At 41.4% G+C, this 23,328-nt stretch overlaps 1 protein-coding gene across 1 annotated transcript in view; it reads left to right on the forward strand.

The window, feature by feature from the left end:
- Positions 1-23,328, forward strand: part of LOC131682745 (DNA mismatch repair protein spellchecker 1) — a 67,088-nt gene that overhangs the window by 38,021 nt on the left and 5,739 nt on the right. Inside the window, exons 3-4 of the mRNA XM_058964463.1 lie at positions 20,786-21,319; positions 21,382-21,653. Of these exons, the coding sequence (XP_058820446.1) occupies positions 20,786-21,319; positions 21,382-21,653 (806 nt within the window). The remainder of the gene's footprint in view (positions 1-20,785; positions 21,320-21,381; positions 21,654-23,328) is intronic.

The raw sequence follows: 23,328 nt of genomic DNA on the forward strand, positions 1-23,328 counted from the left end.
TTATTCACTAAATAATCACCATATACGATTCAATCACTAGCCAGTGTTTATGTTTGCCTTAAATTCTATCAAAATCAGCAACATACTGATAGTTAAACTTAAATAATACTTATAGCTTATATGCTCCTGAATTAGTAGTAATGCATGTTGTTCTTTGACCTGTTTTACTTCAAAAATATTTCTTGAGCGTTTTTTCAAAACATCATATCTGCAATGAGTTACTCTCTTTGTTTACTTTCTCTTCTGTTAATAATTCGGTAACTTTGACATTTATCCCTCAACTCTTTGCATAATATGCTAGTTAAAACCACCGTCTTTCGATCTGTACTGTAAAATAAGTGAAAAGTGTTATAGTGACGCCGTAAAAATCGAAAGAGAAAGTAAACAAAGAGAGTAACTCATTGCAGATATGACGTTTTGAAAAAACGCTCAAGATTTATCAATAGACAGAGCATATTTTTAACTAATCGAACACATCAACATGATCAAAACACAGCCTATTTTTTTTGTTTTCCTCACGAAGTAATTCGGCACCGTTTCATTTTTAACGGGAGTAGAAAGGTCAATATATTTCTTTTGATTTCCTTGCATTTTAACCCTGCCTACTGTAATTGGGTGCACTAGACTGCGAATAAACAGAGTTAGTTTTATCACAGACATAAAACATAACATAAAACCGCAGTTAGTTTTATCTGTGTTTTTATGTTATTAGGGAATCCGATAGAATACAAAATGAATATTGCATTATTAAATATGACATTACATGAGCAATTTACGTGGCTTGCAACTCTTATCAAAACGGTGACGGAAAATGAAAGACAATATTTCTCAAACAATTTTCGGTTAGCAACCAAGCCAATTGTTCAATAGGTAATGTAATTGAACTGTAATATTGAAATCAAAACTTGCATCTTGCAGAAATTAAAATTTCCTTTGCTAGGCTTAGGGCTGATTTCTTCACCCTCGCTTATCTTTAAACCAGGTTCACCAGTACGTTTAAACCTCGCTAAGCGAGGGTGAAGAAATCGACCCTTAATGACAATAATTTTCAAAACTGACTGTCATCGAGAGGCTTCAGTCAAACTGAGTGAACAAAAGAGCGAAAAGACAGAACATTTTTTTGCAAAGGCACGTAGTATGACTGACCTTATATGTTGCTGTCACAGTACGGAAAGAGAGTCGACTATGAGTGCTTGCGACCGTGTAGGAAGGTTTTCTGTTTGCGGTTACCGAATGCAGCACTGGTCTAACTAGATGTTTTTGCCCTTGGGACATACTAGTTATAAACGCATGGTTCAACGATAATAATGAACCAATAATTTTTGCTTCGAAGAAATTGTTTGTTCTTTGCATTTACTTATCGAAAACATGTCTACTGAAAATATAAATGGCATTTACCTCCAAAAAGGTTCCTTTTAATTCGTGTTGCGTTGTATTAAAATCATGAACGGGTGGGTGAATGTTAAAAGTTTCTTTCTTATGATATGCGGAACCAATGATTTCTATCCTATCTGGCAGAATTAAAGGATGATTTTACACAGGTTGATAAATGTTTCAACCTAGCTTATACAGCAGGACGAATAATTATCCGTGTTAAAACATGATTCTACATTGCAAGTTAATGCGAATCATAGTATGATTTATGAGTATTCAATAATGCCTTTGGACAACGGTTGTGTTAAGTTGAGAAATCTTTTTCAATACCCAGTACGGATGTTATATGTTGCCTTCCGCATATAAAGAAAGGTTATGCAATCACTGGCTACGAACTTGAGTTGGTATGTGTCGACGCTGAAACACTTAAAATCCAGGAGGATGGTTCGGGGGCTTGGACCCCACCAATTTTCAACTTGCTAAGAAATTTTAAATTAGTTTCTCAACTCGAAATTATTTCAAACCAAATTTTTCACTGGTTTTCAGACCCACTAGGAAATTTATTCTGGAGGGACCAGAAAATTTTATTCGGGTAGGGAGGTACATGATGAGGGAAGGGAGGTTTAGGGAAGGGTGGTGAGTGATGTGGGGGGTACCCCTCACCGTATCCCCCTAACTACGTCCCTGTTAAAATACAGAAAGCCTATGTAAGTAAAAAAAAATGGCCGGGATTAAGTTGACGATGTTCAGAGTGATCGCATAACCTTTCTATAGGAGAACGACAAAAATGTGAATTTGCTGTGTGTCCGCACTCTTAAACCCGTAACTCCGGAACCGGAACTCGGAATTTAATTAAATTCCGGAGTTACGGGTTGAAGAGTTCGGTCACATAGCAAATTCCCATATAAACTGGTACAACCATGATGTCCAAATGACGTAAAACGAATTAAAATGGGTTCTCGCCAAGTTCCTAAGCTAATATCACAGCTATTCCCCAACGAATTCTCTTCCGATTTTTACGACATTATTTCAAATGAAAGATACAGTAATGCCATTGACTGCTGCTGAATTTCATTCGGTTCTGACTCTTGGTTCCGGCGTTACAGGTTGGTTAGTAAGTTTACACTGGAATTTCCCATAAAATTGTACAATCCACAGTGTTTTAAAACATTATTTTCGTGCTCAAAATTAATAGCGTCCAAACCGTTAACTTTAGAAGTATTATGCTATATTTCACCCTAAGGAGAAAAATTTTGTTAAACACCAAAAGAAGACACTATATATCTAGCTTCAATACACTCAGGTTTTTTTTACGCGGGGGATACAGGCCGCGTAAATGAAAACCGCGTAAATTTCAAAATCCGCGTAAATGAAAACCGCGTAAATTTCAAAATCCGCGTAAATGAAAACCGCGTAAATTTCAAAATCCGCGTAAATGAAAACCGCGTAAATTTCAAAATCCGCGTAAATGAAAACCGCGTAAATTTCAAAATCCGCGTAAATGAAGACCACTTAAATTTAAGAATCCGCGATAAAGGGAACCTCATTGATGGATACCGCGTAAATTCCAAAATCCGCGTAAATGAAAACCGCGTAAATTTCAATACCCGCGTAAATGAAAACCGCATAAATTTCAAAAACCGCGTAAATGAAAACCGCGTAAATTTCAAAATCCGCGTAAATGAAAACCGCGTAAATTTCAAAATCCGCGTAAAAAAAACCGCGTAAAAAATACCGCGCAAAAAAAAACCGCGTAAAAAAAACTTGAGTGTAGTTTGCAAGTTATGGAACATATTGTATGAAAGACCCCTTGAAATTGTTTTTTTCATGATAACTTTTTTAGGCATTCTCCTAATTTCTTAGGATCTTCCATAAAGTTGTTTGCGGTATCGGAACACATATTTTTGTCGAATATAGTTACTTCCTATCTGTTGAATTTAAAAAGATATTCCAATTTTTGCGATATTTTTGGGGTAACTTCTACCTGAAATAAATCGATAAGGAGCAAAAAGGAGCAAACAACATCATAACATTGTGAAAATACTAGCTTTTTACTTCCATCTGGTAGCCTGATTGTTAGTTGACGCGATTCTCCCCCAGTGTTATGTTCAAAACAATATACCATCGCAGTGGTATACCAAGTACCTACCAATGAAATATTCAAGCGAACTGGGACAAGCAGCTTTTTCTTATCATGGTAAATTGCATAGAACACGTTCGCCATAACATGCAATGTATATGGTTTGCCTTTCAAAAATCGAAGTGTAGATTTGGATGTGTCTAATAATGTCGAAATTTTATGTATAAATTAGATAAATAAATTCATTTTTAATAATCGGTATCTCCCGCTTTCTTCTTCCGCCAAGAGCTTTGGCGTCTTCGATTTATACTTTTTTGGCCATCCCTGAGCTTCACGACAGGATCCACATTGTGAACAGGTGACGTTTATCAAACTCCACTATAAATGTCACGAAGGACATTAACAAACTTCATACCACTAATTAAAATTGTTGCAAACCTGCTGGTGGGATTTCCGTCATTGTTCAAGCTTACCAGTATCCACTGATTGCTTAAATATCACTTGACACACTTCTCGAACACACAATAGGCTACGTTTCGTACTTTGATCTTGATTGTGGTCAAAAATCCCTTTCCTTCTTTGTACATATTATATTATCGATGGATGTTTTATGCAATTTACCATGAAAAAATGAAGCTGCTTATCGCTGTGCGCTTGAATATTTCATTTTATACCACTGCGACGGCATATTGTTTTGAACACAACACTCGGGGAGAATCGCGTCAACTAACAATCGGGCCACTATATGAAAGTTAAAAGCTAGTACTTTCAGAATGTTATATTATTTGCTCCTTAACGAGTTATTTAAGGTGGAAGTTAACTCAAAAAATCGCAAAAATTAGAATATATTTTTAAATTCAACAGAGGGAAAGTAACTATGTTCGACAAAAATATGTGTTTCGATACCGCAAACAACTTTGTGGAAGATTCTAAGAAGTAAGGAGAATGCCTAAAAAAGTTATCATGAAAAAAACAAATTTAAGGGGTCTATCATATAATATTAGTTAGGGAACTTGCAAACTATTAAAGATAGATATATAGTGCCTTCAGCAATTTCTTTTGTAGTAACATTTGCTACTACTTTTCTAAAGACACAAAGTCTCTATCTTAATTAGTTCAGAAAATAAATTTCGTATATCGTTTATAGGTGAATTAATCACTAAACGATATATTCCTGTGGATGCGCAATTATAAGAGCAACAACTTCTCCAAACAAACTATACAGCTAAAGTTAACGGTATTAATTTTCAGCACGAAAACGACGTTTTAAAATACTGTGCGTTGGTCCTATTCTTATTGAACAGGTTGATGGTGGAATCACGCGTCGCCTTTATGCTTATTTTACCCCGCCCAAAATTTTTTCGTATCCTTTTTTAAGTTTGGCAACACTTGTGCTTGTTTACGTTCCTTAATATTTTGTGCTCCGCGTATTACAAGTTTTTTCGCTGTTAAACAGCCTATTTTTCCGTGCAATCACCGTTAGATATTCCGACCAACAGCTTTCCGCTAATTCTACCGATCGCCATTCGTAACGAGATAAATCGCCACCGCCGCCCGCCCACCTCGCACAAACGACCCACCCCATCAATCACCAGCAGTTAACCTCACTACGTCGTATCATCAGAACCAAAATTTGACAATAATTGCATCTTTATACAACTGCCGCATTCAACGAAATAGAACAGATTTCACTTGCTGTGTTTTTTTTTCAACGAGATAGATAAAGAACATCCATCCGTGCAAACTGTGTAGCGTTCAACACACACACACAATTACATCTGCGCAGCTCCGGCTAGTGTTTTCGCTCCTACGTCGCTTCACTGCTGTTAGTACCACTCACCAAACCAATCTATTTCATCGAGTATAACATCCGTCGCATGATTTCTGACGACATCGCCATCTAACTCTGAGATTCATAGCTATCGCAACTGACTCGAGCCGTGTTGCCATTTACACAGAAACAAACAAAATGACCGGTATCTGTAAAAAATGCACAAACGATGTGGCAAAGTTCTGGACGAACCAAAGTTCTGGTTATATCTTTCCGGAATTGACCCGCAGGTACCTGACGACACCGTACTGCAAATGATGCATACGAGACTGGATTCTGAGGAAGTGAAGGCAGACAAGCTGGTTCCTAGAGGCAGCAAAGTGCGCACGCTGAGCTTTGTATCCTTCAAGGTGAACATGCCAGTTAATCTTAGGGCAAAAGCTATGTCAGCGGATACATGGCCAATAGGTATTCGGTTTCGCGAATTTAAGGATACAGGACGAGCCGGTCAGAATTTTTGGAGACCTCCGCACACCCCAATTCCACCCCTGATCGCTGTGGAGACGCCGCTAACATCCAAGTAAGCTTCGATTCTCAACGATCCATTCATACCACACACTTGACCTCTGAAGATTTCCTGTCCGTCTACTATCAGAACGTCCGTGGAATGAGAACGAAAACTCAGACCTTCTTGCTTGCCCTTACTTCCTGCGATTCCGACATTATTTTTCTCGCCGAAACCTGGGTATGGGATGATATGTATGATATGTATTCCGAGCTTACAACGAACTACGCTATTTATCGTTGCGATCGTATTCTTCTACCAGCCATCTACGCCGCGGAGGTGGTGTTCTTATTGCGATAAAGAAAAATCTTGCTGCGACTGAACTAAAAATGCCTGGATGTGAATGTTTGGAACAGGTTGTCGTACGCGTGTCCCTGCCAGGTCGGTCGTTATTTATTTGCTGCATTTATCTGAGGCCGAACAGTTATCCTGACTTGTATAACGTACACTCCTCCGCGGTTCAGAGCATTCTTGACAAAGCCAGCAGGCGAGACAATGTACTAGTTGTTGGTGATTACAACCTTCCTCATCTCCGGTGGTCTTTCGACGACGATCTTAAGTTCTACATTCCAGAAAATGCGACATCGGAGCAAGAGACGGCCATCACAGAAACTTTGGTCTCTGGTGGTTTATATCAAATCTGCTCTCTTAGCAATGTGAACGGACGGACACTCGATCTAGCCTTCGTCAACGACACGAACGTGTTCGAACTGATCGAGCCTCCGACATCTATACTTAAGGTATACCCTCACCATAAGCCCTTCGTTTTAAGGTTTGATGCGTGTTCTAACGACGGCAACGATTCTGATACAACTAATGACCTCAACTTTGATTTTACTCGATGCAACCTCGATGAAGTAACATCGGTCATTGGCGCAGTCAATTGGCACGATATACTGCATGGAAATGATTTGGATCAGGCAGTTTCGGCGTTCTACGAGGCCATATATGGAATTCTTCGTTGCAATGTTCCTACAAAACGTACCACTAAAAAGTAGATTATGAGTACCCGTGGTGGAACGCTGAGCATGGCCGGCTGCGCAACATACTACGGAAGCAACGTAAGCGATTCTTACGTCACAGGATTGAAGACAACAAAATTATACTTCGAAAAATTGAGCTGCAATATGAAACAGCCCGAAACAGTGCATTCGGTGAGTATCTCAACCAAGTCCAATGCAACCTGCGGAATAATCCCTCGACATTCTGGAACTTTATAAATAGCAGAAGACGCTCCGGGGGTATTCCAGAAAATGTTTATCTTCGAGACAAATGTTGACAGTCCACTGCCGAATCGAATCTATTTGCAGATCACTTTCGAGATGTTTTTACCAGGCCTCCTATCTACCCATCGCAAGACTACCTCGAAACATTGCGAACCTATAATATAAGCCTCCCCCGCCCTAACGTAAACGATGCCGATGTTTTAATAGCTTTGTCGAGCATTGACCCGTTGAAAGGGTCAGGTCCGAATTGTTTGCCCCCTTTGTTCATAAAACATTGTGCCCGAGCGCTTTCTGTACCAGTAAGCATTATTTGCAAGCGCTCGATCACGGAAAATGTTTTTCCAAGTGTGTGGAAAGAAGCTGCTATAGTTCCTATCCATAAGGCAGGAAACACTCATAACATTGAAAACTATAGAGGGATCTCGCTTCTGAATTGTTTGGCCACATTCTGGAAAAGTTTGTTTCCAATGAGATGTACGCTGCATCTTCACACATAATTGATGAACGTCAGCACGGATTTGTAAAGAAACGCTCGACAACTTCGAACTTGATGACGTACACAAGTTTTCTAGTTCCAGCCGTCGCGGTGCGCCAGCAAGTTGATGCAATATATTTTGATTTCGCCAAAGCAGTCGACAAGGTGCCGCACAACATTACGGTTATGAAACTGCAGCGATTAGGACATATGCTTTATCGCATAAAGTATTGCCATCGCCTCAGCGGAGAAAATTGAACATACTAGAGGGAGTTGCTTGCTAATTTCGATATTTTCACAGGTGATTTCAAAACCAACAGCTGCTTCCGTAACTGAGCCATCGGTTTGTGAGTCAGGTACTTGGTTTCTCTTGTTGCTAGGAATAGCTGTTGAGCCTTAGATGGTGCCTCACCAACTTTGTACTTGGTTTTAGTAATCCAATCAATTTGAAGGCTTTTTTTATTCAAATCGTTTATTTGATAAGGCACGTTGCGTTAGCTTAAAGGTGCCAATTTTGTTTTGTTTTACATTTTAAATTGCTTAAAACTAGGGGATTACATATTGATTTTTTTAAAATGAAACTAATGCGATTTTATAGCTATCTTATATATCTACACAAGGGGATAATATTATTTTCGTAAGATTAGGGGGGTCATTTAGTTTTTGTGGCAATATGGTTTGACATTTTTATCAGTGAGATTATTGGAGCAAATAATGTTTAACTAAGGGGGACAATTTTTTACGACTATCTTAAAAGTAGGAATAATTAGAGGGCATGATTGAATTTTGTAAAGATTCGTAATTATAGTTATTTTTGTGGGTAGTAGAGTTGGGCATTTTCAACGAGATTATATAATATAATAGTAAAAACTAGAAGAGACAAGAAGAGCTAAGTTCTTCGTGAAGATAATGGGGGGGGGGGGGGGTAGGGGTGTTACTTCTGGGTATAAGAGTCAGGGGAGGGAGGGTAGACAAAGATGGCAGGGAGAGAAAATTATTTCAGTTTCAGGCATCGTGAGATCAACGGATTACAAACTCGGGTGGCCTTCATCAGGGGAATCATGTACTGGGACGCCGGGTGGTCCTCCTCAAGATGGCAGGGGTCCAGACGATTTCGTAGTACGGCTCAGATGTGGATCGGCTACATTTCGAGTTAAGCGTGTTATGTTCGTGCCGTAGGTCCCGTGTTTGTTGGCTCATTCGATACAGATGCTTTGATACATGTGGAAGAGGGTTCTGAGAATGATAAGGAAAATAAGAAGGGGAAATTAGACTTGTATATTGATGGTTTTCACAAAGGTGTATATAAGGGACATAGAGAGGACATCGCGGCTTGCCAGCACATCTCGAACCGGGACGTTGGTTGGTCTTCCTCGGGCCCGCAGGGTATCCATTAGCCGAGACCTGGCGGAACTGTACTCAGTGCACGCCCAGACAATGTGCTCGATGTCGTGATAGCCGTCGCCACAAGCGCAGATACCACTATCCACGAGCCCAATACGCCGGAGATGTGTATCCAGCGTGTAATGGTTTGCCATGGGTCGGGACATCACACGAATGAAGTCACGACCCACATCCATCCTCTTGAACCAAGGTTTCTTCGATACCTTAGGGATTATCGAATGTAGCCACCTTCCCAGCTCCCCACTGCTCCACGAAGTTTGCCAACTTTCGAGGGTTCTCTGATGAGTAATACTGAAAAATTCGCTGAAGCAAATTGGTCTTTCGTAAACGTCTCCTTCTAAGGCACCCACCTTAGCTAAGGAGTCTGCCTTCTCATTGCCCGGAATGGAGCAATGAGAAGGGACCCATACCAGGGTAATCTGCAAAGAGTTGTCAGATAAAGCACTCAGTAGCTCCCGTATTTTCCCCAAAAAATACGAGGAGTGCTTTCCATGTTTCATCGAGCGAATAGCGTTAATGGAACTGAGGCTATCCGAAACGATGAAGTAATGGCCTGCGGGTAATGTTTCAATGACTCCAAGGGTATACTGAATGGCAGCTAGTTCTGCGGCGTAAACTGAAGCAGGGTCACTGAGTTTGTAGGAGGCGGCGAATTTTTGATTGAAAATACCGAAGCCAGTGGACCCTTCGAGGTTTGATCCGAACAGTCGACTTCTCGGAAATTATTATCAAAAATGTTTGGAACCACTTGTGGGCGTATGTGGTCCGGAATTCCACTAATCTCGTCTTTCATGGATGTGTCGAAGAAAACAGTAGATTCAGAAGTATTTATGAAATGCACATGGTTGGGATTGTAAGAAGAAGGGTTAATATTCTGCGCCATGTAGTCAAAGTACAGGGACATGAAACGGGTCTGAGAATTGGGCTCAACAAGCCTTTCGAAATTTTCAATCATGACCGGGTTCAAGATATCGCATCGAATGAGCAATCGATATGAGAGTTCTCAAAATCGATTTTTCAACGGGAAACGCCCGACAGCACTTCGAGACTCATCGTATGGGTCGACTGCATGCATCCTAAGGCGATACGCAAACAACGATACTGAATTCTTTCGAGTTTGATGAAATGTATGTTCGCGGCGAATCGAAAGCAGAAGCATCCGTATTCCAGTACCGACAGTATCGTTGTTTGATACAACCTAATTAGGTCTCCTGGGTGGGCTCCCCACCACGTTCCGGTTATTGTACGAAGAAAGTTGATCCTTTGCTGGCATTTCTGTTTCAGATACCGAATATGGCATCCCCAAGTACCTTTCGAGTCGAACCAGACCCCTAGATATTTTACTGTGTAGACCTGAGCGATAGTTTGACCCATTAATAGAAGCTGTAGTTGTGCTGGTTCACGCTTCCTTGAAAATACAATTAGCTCAGTTTTCTCCGTGGAGAATTCGATACCCAGCTTAATAGCCCAAGCAGACAAATTGTCCAAGGTATTCTGTAATGGTCCTTGTAGATCGACAGCTTTGGGTCCCGTAACAAGCACCACGCCATCGTCTGCAAGTTGCCTTAACGTGCAGGAATTGTCAAGACATTCATCAATGTCGTTGACGTAGAAATTGTATAACAGGGGGCTTAGACATGAGCCCTGGGGAAGGCCCATGTAGCTAAATCGTGATGTTGATAAGTCACCATGCGAAAAATGCATGTGCTTTTCCGACAACAAGTTTAGTAAAAAGTTGTTTAAAGTCGCTGAAAGACCATGCTGGTACAGCTTCTCAGAAAGAATGTTGATCGAAACTGAATCAAAAGCCCCCTTAATATCTAGGAACACTGATGCAATCTGCTCTTTGCTAGCATAGGCCATTTGAATTTCAGTTGAGAGCAACGCAAGACAATCGTTCGTCTCTTTGCCTTTGCGAAAGCCAAATTGTGTATCTGACAGTAAGCCATTTGCTTCGACCTAATTGACGAGGCGGGATAGGATCATTTTCTCGAACAACTTCCGGATACAGGATAGTATTGCGATCGGACGGTACGAATTGTGGTCGGAGGCTGATTTTCCTTCACTTGTCTCCAATCGAGTGGGACAATGTTAGCCTCGAGAAACTTATTAAATAAGTTCAACAAGCGTCTCTTGGCAGAGTCAGGCAGATTCTTCAACAAGTTGAATTTGATTCTGTCTGGCCCCGGAGCTTTATTGTTACACGACAAGAGAGCACCATCGAAAAAGGTGTTTCGTTCGCGCTATCGTGAGGAGACGCGGCGCGGTAAATCTTCTGTGCCGGGGCGGAATCCGGACAAACCTTCTTGGCGAAATCGAATATCCAACGGTTTGAATATTCTGCACTCTCGTTAGTACTGTTTCGGTTTCGCAAACGCCGGGCCGTGCCCCAAAGAGTGCTCATCGATGTTTCTCTCGTTAGTCCGTCAACGAACTGGCGCCAGTAACTACGTTTCTTGGCTTTCATCAAACTCTTCATTCGCGTTTCTAACGTCGCATATTGTCGATAGCTTGCGGGTAACCCGTCGTCCCAGAAGGTCTTATACGCGGCGGCCTTCTCCGCGTACACGTCTGAGCACTCTTTGTCCCACCACGGATTAGGAGAGCGTTTTTGTATGTTCGCGCCGGGGGTACTGGCTTAGTCTGAGCTTGATTCGCGCTGTCGAGAATCAAGCCAGCCAAAAAGCTGTACTCTTCCTCCGGAGGAAGTTCTTGGGTAGATTCGATGTTGTCGGATATCGCGGCAGCATAGCTCTTTCAATCGATATTTCGTGTGAGGTCATACGAAATATTGATTGATTTCAATGGCCTTGAACCGTTATTGATTGAGACTACAATCGGCAGATGGTCGCTGCCGTGGGGATCAGGAATTACCTTCCACGTGCAATTTAACCGCAGCGATGTTGAGCAAAGGGACAAGTCTAAGGCGCTCGGGCGCGCTGGAGGAGCAGGAATCCGTGTCATTTCACCCGTGTTTAAAATTGTCAAATTGAAGTTATCGCAAAGATCCTGAATTAAGGAAGACCGGTTATCATCATAGAGGCAACCCCATGCTGTACCGTGAGAGTTAAAGTCTCCTAAAACTAGTCGCGGTGCTGGCAGAGATTCTAAGATGTCTTGTAGCCGTCGGTGCCCAACCGCGGTGTTGGGGGGAATATAAACGGATGCTATGCAAAGGCTTTTGCCTTTGGTTCTTACTTGACAAGCGACAACTTCAATACCTGTTATCGAGGGAAGGTTAATTCTGTAGAAGGAATAGCACTTTTTGATCCCCAAAAGCACTCCTCCATAGGGGGTGTCTCGATCCAGGCGAATAATATTAAAGTCGTGGAAGTTGAGATCTATATCGGAAGTTAACCAAGTTTCACATAATGCAAATGCATCGCAACTCAAATTATTTATTAAAATTTTGAAGGAATCGATTCCGTGACCTCGTTCGATGAGATAGCCATCGAAGGATACAATCGTTGAGAGGAGGGGCAATTTAGCAGTCAACTGCTTCAAAAATGTTCTCACTGTAGGGAGAAAAGCTAACATAAGACTTTTAATAGGATCAGTAATATTGAAAGTTTTTATTATTCAGTCCACTATGTCCGAGAGTTTTATAATTCCAGTGCTATGATTACTCTCGAACTGAAACAAAGGAACACTTGGGATTTTTGATGTTCCTGGCAGTGCTGGGAACTCCTTCTCTGAGCTTAATCCTCCGAGACCAGGAGCTAATTGCTTCGGTTTGGTTGCAACACTTCCAATAGATGTCACTTTCGGAGCCCCGTCAAGGGACACCTTCTGGCCTTTACAAGGAACTTTACGAGAGGAAATGTTCCTCCTCTTCCTATAACTTCTAGGCACCCTAGTAGATGTTCCCTCTTGTGGGTTACCAGCCTCGCCCTCGCCAGGAGGCAAGTGAGTATAGATTTTTTTTTATAATTAATATATTTATTTAGGCCCAAATGCGGTAGCTCGACGAGGCCGATTGTTCGTTTTTTACAATAAATAAAAAAAAACAACTAAGTCAAGTTTTTTGTCTCGTTCAGACGCAGCTTTCTGCTGCGTGTTGAGATCCTTTTTCTAGGGGGCGAAAGATTGCCAGTGTTGTCCACTGCAATTTGAGGTTCGATCCGTTTGTCTTCTTTCGCGTTGTCGTTCATGTCCATGTCCTCATCCGTAGTACTTTCCTGCTGCTCGCGGTCAGATGTTCCAGTTTGTGTCTTACTCTTATCGGTCGTATTTTTCGGCATTCGTTTTGTTGTTGTTGTTGCTGGTTGTTGGTGCTTGATCCGGAGATGTTGGTTTTGCAGCTGTTAGTGGTTTAGCGTAAGATGGTTCTGGGCTGATTTCAGTTGGATTGGTTAAGTTTTCCTTAACAGTTTCTACGCAAGGTTTTCCGAGGTGCAGCTTCTTCGTGCAGAACTGGCACGTAGGAATTTGCCCTGGGTACGTGACTAGTGATGTCTGTTGAATGAGAGCATCGTCCCTTCCTAACACTGTGAAGCTTAAGTATGAGGGAATTGGCTTGGTCACACGCATTCTCACCACACGAACACCGTTAGGGATGCCCGGGAAAAATTCCTCCATGTATCATGTGTAACGGAGTCTACTTCTCCGTATTTTTGCAAGCATTTTTTAATCGCGCCGTCAGGGGTACGCGTAGCCAAATCATGGACCCGAACTTCTACGGCACCGTTCTCGATGTATACGGGAATGCTATATTTAACATTGCCGCATTCGGCGGTGTGCTGCATGTTGTTTCGCGAGGCGAATGACTCAGCTTGGTTAATGTTGTTGAACGAAATCAGCGCGCAATGTTTGATATGATGCATTTGTAGTGTTTTCACTTCAGCCAGATTGAGTTCCATCTGCACTTTTAATAACTGTTCCACTTCCCGAATGGCTGGTCTTACGGGGCATTTTGAAAAATCAACAGCAACACAGTTCGGCCGCATCTGGGTTGCTTTTTGCTGGGCACCGTCACTCATCACTATATCCCACAGTAGGTATAGGCTATTGTTATATGGACTGCTTGTGTGATAGGCACCGATTGATTTTTAGGTAGAATTGACTGTTTCACTTGCGCGGGACAATTTTTTGCTTCTGCTCAGGGCGAGATGTGAAGACAAACTCAAGTGAGTATAGATGTTTGCTGAGGATGGTGGCGTAGCATTCTTTAACATTTCTGCGAAAGAATGTTTGGATCGTCCCGCAAGGGAACGTTTCAGTTTATCCCCACGTAGTTTGCACGCGGGACATGCAAGATATCATGCAGACTCTCCGCACAGTAGGGACACTATTCGGCTTGCTTACTGCACGAATCATCTAGATGATTCTCCCCGCATTTTCCACAGCGGGCCTTATTGCTACAATGGGTGGCTGTGTGACCCAGTTGTTTACACTTTGTGCAATTCATGACCCGCGGCACAAACAGACGCACAGGCAGACGGACCTTATGCAAGAGGACGAAATTTGGCAAAGCGGTACCAGCGAAGGTCACCCGATAAGAGTTTGATTGGGGGTACGTTTTTGAACCATCCCCCGCAACTACTACTGAGTGCAAACGTTTGCACTCAAGTATTTTCACTGGCTGAAGTAAGCGGTCTCAGAAACGGCCAACCCCGTACTTCAGCAGATCCTCGCACGTCAAACTCTCATCGGTTACGACGCCTTCGGATTGTACTTTTACAGCTGGAATATACACTTATAATCTCGCGTAAAGTGCTCACAGCAAGCAATATCGTTTGCCTGCTTTGAGTTGGCTAGCAACACCCTTATCTTGTCCGAGCGGACCTTTGAAATTTCGGTCACAGCCGAGAACCGTTCCGTCAGGTCTCTAGAAATCTGAAGAAGATTCAGTGATTTAGTCTTGGGCCGAAAGAAGACCACAAATGGACCAGTTGAGAGTTCTGGACAGCATTTGGGCCAGGGGGAGCCTTAGAAGTTGAACCCGATTCAACTTCCATTTAACCAACAAGCATTATAACGTAGCCTAATATCTGCTTTAGATCCACATATAATGCTGTCCTATAAAGCCGTGAAGCCCTAAATACTTGTATAATGCTGATATTATGCCAGAAAAGGCGAAATATAGTGCTATTACTGTGCAGAGATTGACAGCTCATTTCTGCAGTACTAATGCTATTATATAGCAAAAGCGCACAAATGTCAAATTTGAAAGCCTTATATTGACACTACTAATGCTATTAAAAAGCTTCAGTTGGTTCTCATTGTCCGCCTTGGTTTTAAAACCATTTCTTATGTTTCCTTTCGGTATGATGAGCAAAAAGGAAAAATTTTAAAATAAAATATTCTGTTTAAAACTGTAATTGACTCTGTTCTAATGCATTGTAATGAATATCCTTAATGGGTTTACGTTCTCGCATGATATGAATGTTTACGAAAATTACCTTTAGTAAGTCTCGAACTGAGGTACCTTGCCGCGTCCTTCACGGTAAGTGCGCTGCGTTAGCTTCCTGGACTATATTGCATATGTTCAATTGAAATGAAATATGCCGAATATAATCTTCAAGAAGAGTTGCTTAACAAATAAACCCACAGCATTACAATAGCATTATATCAGCTTTTTATTTTCTCTATAATGGCATTAAATGCACTTGTAAAGCTTACATGCTTTAAAGATCCTTGAAGCATATACGCGTTATATCAGCTTTATATACGCATATAGAGCAAGCTATAATGCTATATGTCGGCTGTGCAGCTATGCATTATTGATGCTAATATAGAGCTTTATTGCGTTGTTAATGCTGTAATAGAGTTTCAATGCAACATTAGTGCAAATGTATAGCCAATATAGTGCAATGGCTTAATGCTTATGGTTACTTGGGTATTGTTTAATCCTCACACGCGAACAAAAGACTGAGGACCGAACCGAACTGGCAAAATAACCTTGAATGCGGATTAACACTATTCTTTATCGCCACACACAGCACTACGGACTAGAAAAAACAACCTCTGTCTCGATGGAGAGCTCGAAAACGAATGGCAATTTGAAGGCTTGTTGTATCCCCTGGACGTTCCCCGACACATGATAGAGAGGCGATGTTTGGAAGTGCTTCTCCGGTTAAAATTCGATATTCTGTCATTGCTCTGTTTACCGATGGAAAAACACTTGGCACTCCATTACTTGGCGATAGATTTGGGAAGATTTGGCTTGATTTTTCCATTAGTCTAATGGCCTTAGTAGTTACGTGGAGTGTCGTCATATGTCGAAAAAGTAGTTGACCAGATTCAGCCATGATTGAGTCTACTGGACTCGTACGAAACGCTCCTGAGGATTCCCGTATAGCTGAGTTGTATAAAGGTTGCATAGTTTTGATCGCTGTTACACTACCGCTGTTAGTTAACGAAAAACCCAAAAAGTAATTTTGGTAACACTACCGCATTTGTTATTTGAAACAGAGATTTCCTTGTTGCTCCGTTCATCCTGTTACCTAAGATCTTCAGCAGATTCAACATAGACTGCGTATTTCGTCGAACTGCTGCTGCATGGCATTTGAAATTCAACCGCCTGTCCACTGTCACGCCGAGAATTCTAGCATATTGCACTTCTGGTACTGATGCGTTGTTAATTACAACTGGAGGTAGTTCGGGACGTTTACGTTTCTTGCACAGATGCATGTAGCATGATTTTTCAACCGATATACACATTTTGGTTTGTTCAACCCATATTTCTAGTGCTGTTGCTGCTACTTGAATTTTGCGTCGAACTTGTTTAGCATTTCTGTTGATAGCCAAAATCAAAATGTCGTCTGCATACACAAATATTTGTAGACCTCTAGGGATCCTTTCGAAGACCGTTTCCATTAATACGAGAAACAAGGTGACCGATAATATGGATTGTTGAGGGACACCGGTAGCTTGTACTTTTCTTGAAGACAATGAATCCCCTACGCGGAAGTGTCTGTTCGTAAGAAAATTTTTGAGAAATTTCAACATACGTCCATTAATTCCCCAGCTGATTAAAGTTGAAATAATTTTGTTTCTGTCTGCTTTATCGTAGGCTTTTTGTAGATCGATCATCAACACTTCGCAGTGTTTACGGTCCTCGAAGGGCTCTCGAATGGCACTCTCCAATGAAGCGATGTAGGTATCCACTCCTCTACCTTTTTGAAAGGCGAATTAATGAGAATTAAATCGCCCTTTTTTCGATGTGAGCTGTTAATCGTCTGTTGACCATTCGTTCAACAGTTTTGCTGAAGCAGCTTAGCAGTGTGATCGGACGTTGATTATCAATTTTTTTAGGGTCCTTTCCCGGTTTTGGTAGCGGAATAATTATGCCTTCTTTCCATTGTTAGGGTATTGTTCCAGTACTCCATATTTTCTTGATTGTTTCAAGCACTTGTAATTTAATGCGATAAGGTAACCGTCGAAGCATTTGGTAACTGATGTTGTCAGCTCCCACTGATGTGTTTCTTCCCTTGTCTAGAGCCCAGAGAAATTCTTCTAGAGAGAAGTTGCTGTTGAAATCAGTCTCCTGATTTTCATTCAGATTTTGGACCGTCTCCTCCTCTAAGCAAGTGTTAGTTGACTGTGACTGAGAAACAGATTCAAAGTTGCAGGCTAAGTTCTCTGAAATCTGCAAAAGTTTCCTCTATTGTTTGATTATTCACCACCAAGACCGGTTTGTGAATGTTCCTCTTTCCGCGTAATGCATTCACTTTACGCCACAACTCGCTTCCGGGTATTTGTGAATTGATTCCGGAGACAAAGGTATCCCAGGATGCCTTTTTGCTTCATTTACAGCTTTTCTGGATTCGTTTCATGCTTGTTGAAATTCTTGCAAGGCTTGCTGTTTCATTGGATCATCGTTGTGTAGTCGTTTCAATGCTCTAAGTTTTTTTTCGCCTAATCTTAATTACCGCTCGTACTTCTGTGGTCCACCAAGGAACGCTTTTAGTGCCAAGTTTTCCCGATGATTTTCGTGGTGTTCTGCTGCATTGATTATTTCGTCGCTATGTTCTGCTGCTGAGTATGACTGGTCAGGGTGAATCCGTTCTAGCAGGATATCTTCAAATAACGTCCAATTCGCTCTATCATATATCCATCGTCTTCGACGTCGAATTTCTGGTACAAATTGCGATTATCACTGGAAAGTGATCACTCGTACGATTATCTGCGTCCACATGCCACTGTAGTTTAGATGCAATTTGTAGTGATGCGATGGTTAGATCGATAGCCGAGGTGGTTCCACTTCTTGGATCTAGGCGTGTGTGTTCTCCAGTGTTGAGTATTATAAGGTTGTGTTGAGCTGTGAAGTCTTCAATTACAGCTCCTTTACCATCGTTTTTGATACTACCCCAAAGTGTACTGTGGGCATTAAAATCACCCATCAGGACAATAGGGGGTGGTAACTCGGTCACTAATTGTTCTAGCTCGTTGTGTAATTGGCCTGGGGCACAGTGACATGGGATGTAAATTGATACGTATGTGGCTTCGATCGGATGGTTTACCCTTGCGGCTACCACTTGTAAATTTGTGTTTATTCTCAGAAACTTATGTGTTAATGATTTGTGGACAACGGGTGGTACTTCATTCTGGGCGCAAGATGTTGGCCCCGGACGAATTGACCATTTGTACTCGCTTCTGTGAATTTTTTGCATTATGTCTGCTTGAGCGAGGCGCGATTCTTGTACAGCGATGATACCTGACTGAAATTCCGGTGCAAAAAGTTGCAAATCCGCATAGCGTTCTCTTATACCATTCACGTTCCATTGAATAGCGATACAACGTTCTGACACGTTGTGTGGGATGTTTGAAATTGCTGATCGATGTGATGATGTTCTTGAATTGGTTCCGCGGTGTGATTTCTTTGCTGTAGTAGTGTTTAGGTCCTGGGTTTGCGTACCACTATTATTATCACCAGGAAGACCGGAGATTGGCTGAGACAGTGGCGTATTGATAGCCTAGTCTGCTATCCCCGGTTCCCTTCCCTTCCAAGATGAGTAAGCGGATCTGTGTCTTGCATTGTAGTAGGGGTAGTGTGGCTTAGACTTGCTGGATTATACGTGTTTATAATAGATTGGTGAGAGTTATCCATAAAGATCAAATAAATTGGTTAACATATACGCCTAGTTGATTACTCCTGTCATTTCTTGATCTTGCTCATAATCGGATACTCCAGATGAATCATGCATGTGGTGTTGTGTGTCAGTTTCATCATTGCTGAATGAAATGTTTAATTCCTCGTTCTTTTGGATTTTGGGAGGTTTTGCTAATGGTTTGAAAAAGGAGCGTTTTTTGTTTGAATTCATGGAATCTGAATCACGGGGGATGCTGCCTTGACTGCCACTACGTGTCTGTTGTCTAGTTAAAATACGATTTGGATCAACAAAAGTCTTTCTCGATGAGTGTGCAGTATCACATGGTGCTGTTTCTTCTGATCTGACTTGCTCTTTTTGCGACTCGTTTGGCTGTTGTGCACGCTGAGTGTAACGGCTAAACTGTTCCTGCAGTTTTTTCTGGTTTTTCAGCACCTGCTTCAAGGATTGTTGAAGATCTGTTACCTGTTTCCGTAATTCTTGATTTTTTTGATGCAGTGTCTTGTTGGCTTGTTCTTTTTGAACGAGGAGTTGGGTTAGAGTAGTTATTTCATTGTTCGGCAATTGTGCAACGATCAGTCTTTGCTGCACTACATTGGCGTACGTGCCTTTTGATTTTGTGACTCGGTTTTGGTGCGCTTTTCTGGCTTCGACAAATGTTAAACTTCGTCTACCTTCATACGGATTATCTCTACCTCCATCTTGTAAACTGGACATGAACGATCAGCAGGCTTTGTTCGCAGTTCTTGCAGAACGTGGGTTTATTACATGCCTGAACGTTGTCGTTGGTTTCAATCAGTTCGTGTGTATCCGAGCAGTTTTCGCAAGTCATTTGGTTACTGCACTTGAATTTGGTGTGGCCGTAGGAGAAACAACCGTAGCATAGTAGAGGCAAAGGGTAATAAGGACGGGTCGGAGCACGTAATAGGCCGAATTTGATGTATTGTGGGGGGACAGTTCCATTGAATGTTAAGATGATAATTCCAGTGTTAATCGTTTTCTTGTCTGGAGTACGACGAGTAATTCTTCGGATGTTTATCACATTTTGTTTTTGTAGGTACTGCTCAATGTCTTTGGTATCAGTATCGACCATATCCCAGCATGTGACCACGCATCGGCACACATTGCGTGTAGGATGGTACTTTATTTCGACCGGTGTGTCGTCGATTAGGTTTTTCATTGTGAGTAGTTTATCGACCTGGCTTTGGCTGCGAACTTGCAAAGTATATCTGGCTCCTCGTGCCTCTGATATTGCACCATCGATTGGCCCACCTGCAGCTAATTCAATTGATGTCTCAATCACTAATGGTTTCCTTGGCAGTGGTTTTTCCTCGGTTCCTTGCAGTAACAAAAACACTACATCACCGTGCATATTTTGTGTCCATAAACGATGGTATCGTACGTCGATTTTTGTTGACCTTATAATGTGCCTTTTCTTGGCCCTCAAGATCAGGATCATTTTCCTTATTGCTTTCAATATCCGGTGGCTTAGCTTTCGTGGAGTTCGCCATGCCGGTCAACAAAACACTCCTGCTGCTCCAAGCAGCTCAATAACCTAGGTTAAGAGCGCAAATAGTTGATGGAAACGAATTGCACGTATTTTGTTTTGATCACCGTTTTCTTGACTCACACACTATCGAATGATTGCTGGGTCAACTGTGGTACGACAGTTGTACCTATATTCGGCAACAACAGTATGCAATTTACGCGAAGAAATCCAAAAAAAGCTAGAGCAAACGCGCGCGAGGGTAACTCAAGCTTGCGACTCTCACCGGGGATAGGATTAAATATTTGAATAAACAATATAAATAACGGATTATGCTTACCTTTTATTTCAGAAACCTTCAACTACGATACGCTTCTTCGATCGATCAGACTACTACAGCTCCCACGGTCCCGATGCAGAGTTTGTCGCAAAAAGTGTATTCAAATCAACGAACGTAGTCAAAATCATGGCCCCGGCTGGTTTAGATTCAGAGCTACCGTACGTCGTGCTGAGCAAAAATAATTTTGAAGGCTTTGTTCGAGATCTTTTACTTATACGCAACTATCGGGTAGAGGTCTACACGAATAAGGGGCCCACGAAGACGTCTAACGAATGGGTATTAGAGTTCAAAGGATCGCCAGGAAACTTGACTCAATTTGAAGATCTGCTATTTTCCAACAATGACATGGTTGCAGGCTCTGCGTTGATTGCGCTACACGTGAAACAGCAAGCCAAGCAGAAAGTTATTGGAATATCTTGTGTTGAAATGAACGAACGGATTTTTTCGGTATCTGAGATTGTTGACAACGATTTTTACTCGGAGCTTGAGGCTTTGGTTGTTATTCTGGGTCCAAAAGAGTGCATTTTGCCCTCAGGGGATGCTGAGGTAAGTAATTACAGGTATTTGTCCATTGACGTACTTTAAAAGTTCTCTTTTTACCATTTCAGTATGAACGCATTATAAATCTATTAAAAAGAAATAATGTCGTAGTGACCTTCAAGAAGAAACAAGACTTTTCTCTAGAAAAAAATGACGTCATACAAGATTTGAACAAACTGCTCCGATTCTCTAAAGGTCAACGAGAAAGTGCCAATACCATGCCGGAAACTTCTAACACAATAGCACTAGCTGCACTAGGTGTAGCGATACGTTATTTAGAAATTGTGAACGATTCCTCTAACCACGGTCAATATCAAATTAAAATGCTGAATCTCAACAGGTAGGTCCACAGGCTAGCTTGTTTTCTGAACAATCAAAAAATATTACAGTGGCTTTAAGATAATGTACCTAATAAGCACCTATTCTATACCAGAAGACAATTCGACGTCAAATACAATAAGCTGATGTTGAGAAAATTACTTTGGAAAAAATAGCTTGCATGTTATATTCCTATGACAGAAGCTTTATAGAAGGATCAAATAACGTTATGTCGTGTTAAACTAGTCATATTTTGTGAATAATATACCAGATATATTCATAAAATTGCATTTTAAACTAGAGATGCACCGAATATTCCGTCTACCGAATATTCGGGCCGACTACCAGCCGATTTTGATTTAAACCGAATATACGGTACGCCGAATAATAAAAACCGACTTTCGGCCGAATATGATAAGTAATGGTCTAATATTCATGAAATATTTAAAAGAAACAAAATAAAAGAAAATACATAGGTATATACAAATAGAGATGCACCGAATATTCGGTCGACCGAATATTCGGGCCGAATACCGACCGATTTTAACTTAAGCCGAATATACGGTACGCCGAATAATTAAATATTAAATATTCGGTATTCGGCTGAAAGCCGAATAGTACTATTCGGTGCATCTCTATTTTAAACAATTTTTGCTGATAAATGTTTTTGGTACCTTCTGAAACATTACACTGGTTTTGTGCCCTCTCTTATAAACCCTTTACGGCGAGACATTAACTTATAGTCCGTACGAGAAAACCCTTTCGTTTACAGCAAATGTGTGACGTTTATTTTGGTTGTATACCATTCCCCCAAAGGCCATTTCCCAGAAAGTCATTCCCCAGAATTCCTTTGCCCAGAATGTACCATTACCCAGAAAGACATTTCCCAGAATGTACCAATCCCTAGAAAACCATTATCCAGAATGCCCCATTCCCCAGAAAGTCATTCCCCAGAATGCCCCATTCCCCAGAATGCCCCATTCCCCAGAAAAGTTATGGTTTTTATTTATTATTTGTGCTTAAGCCAAAGGTTTACGCATACCTAATTAAAGAAACTTATGCGGTGTTAAGCTGCTGAGGATGTGCCGTTCGAAAGCGGCGGCCTCTCGCAAGCAAACCTGTTATCCTCTCGTATAACCGGTTTACTCAAACATAGGACTTGGTTCCTTCTTTCAAACATGAGCAGTTCTTTGAAGTTGTACGCCAAGCAACTCTTGCACGCATACTTGTGATCTTTTCGTCTGCCCGGTTTATTCAAACATATATGTTGATTCCTTCTTTGGAGCTTTGGTTGAATCCATATTAAGATCGAAATGAATGCATATTTTGACAAATGGTTTCGTGGGTTTTTAGAGCATTTATCTTTCTTTTGTATTGGGAATGTTTCGTATGCAAATGTACGATTCACCCGATTGCTCGGTTTACTCAAATAGGTTGAAATAAATACATTCGAAAGTATTTTCATACCTTACGCCAAATGGTACTTATAGCACAGAGTTACAGACATAATACTCGACAACAATTATTCGTCAATGTTAGCGATCATTTTGAATTGAATATATTATTAGTTGGGACTGTTTTCGCATTTGCGATTATGGCGCCACTGACATATGTGCAAGTATACGGGGGATATACCAATTACTCCTGGGCCTGAGGGTTGACTAATTTGTAAATGAGTGGTTGGAACCGTGTATAAA

The sequence above is a fragment of the Topomyia yanbarensis genome, chromosome 2 (genome assembly GCF_030247195.1).
Source record: "Topomyia yanbarensis strain Yona2022 chromosome 2, ASM3024719v1, whole genome shotgun sequence".
NCBI lineage: Eukaryota > Metazoa > Arthropoda > Insecta > Diptera > Culicidae > Topomyia > Topomyia yanbarensis.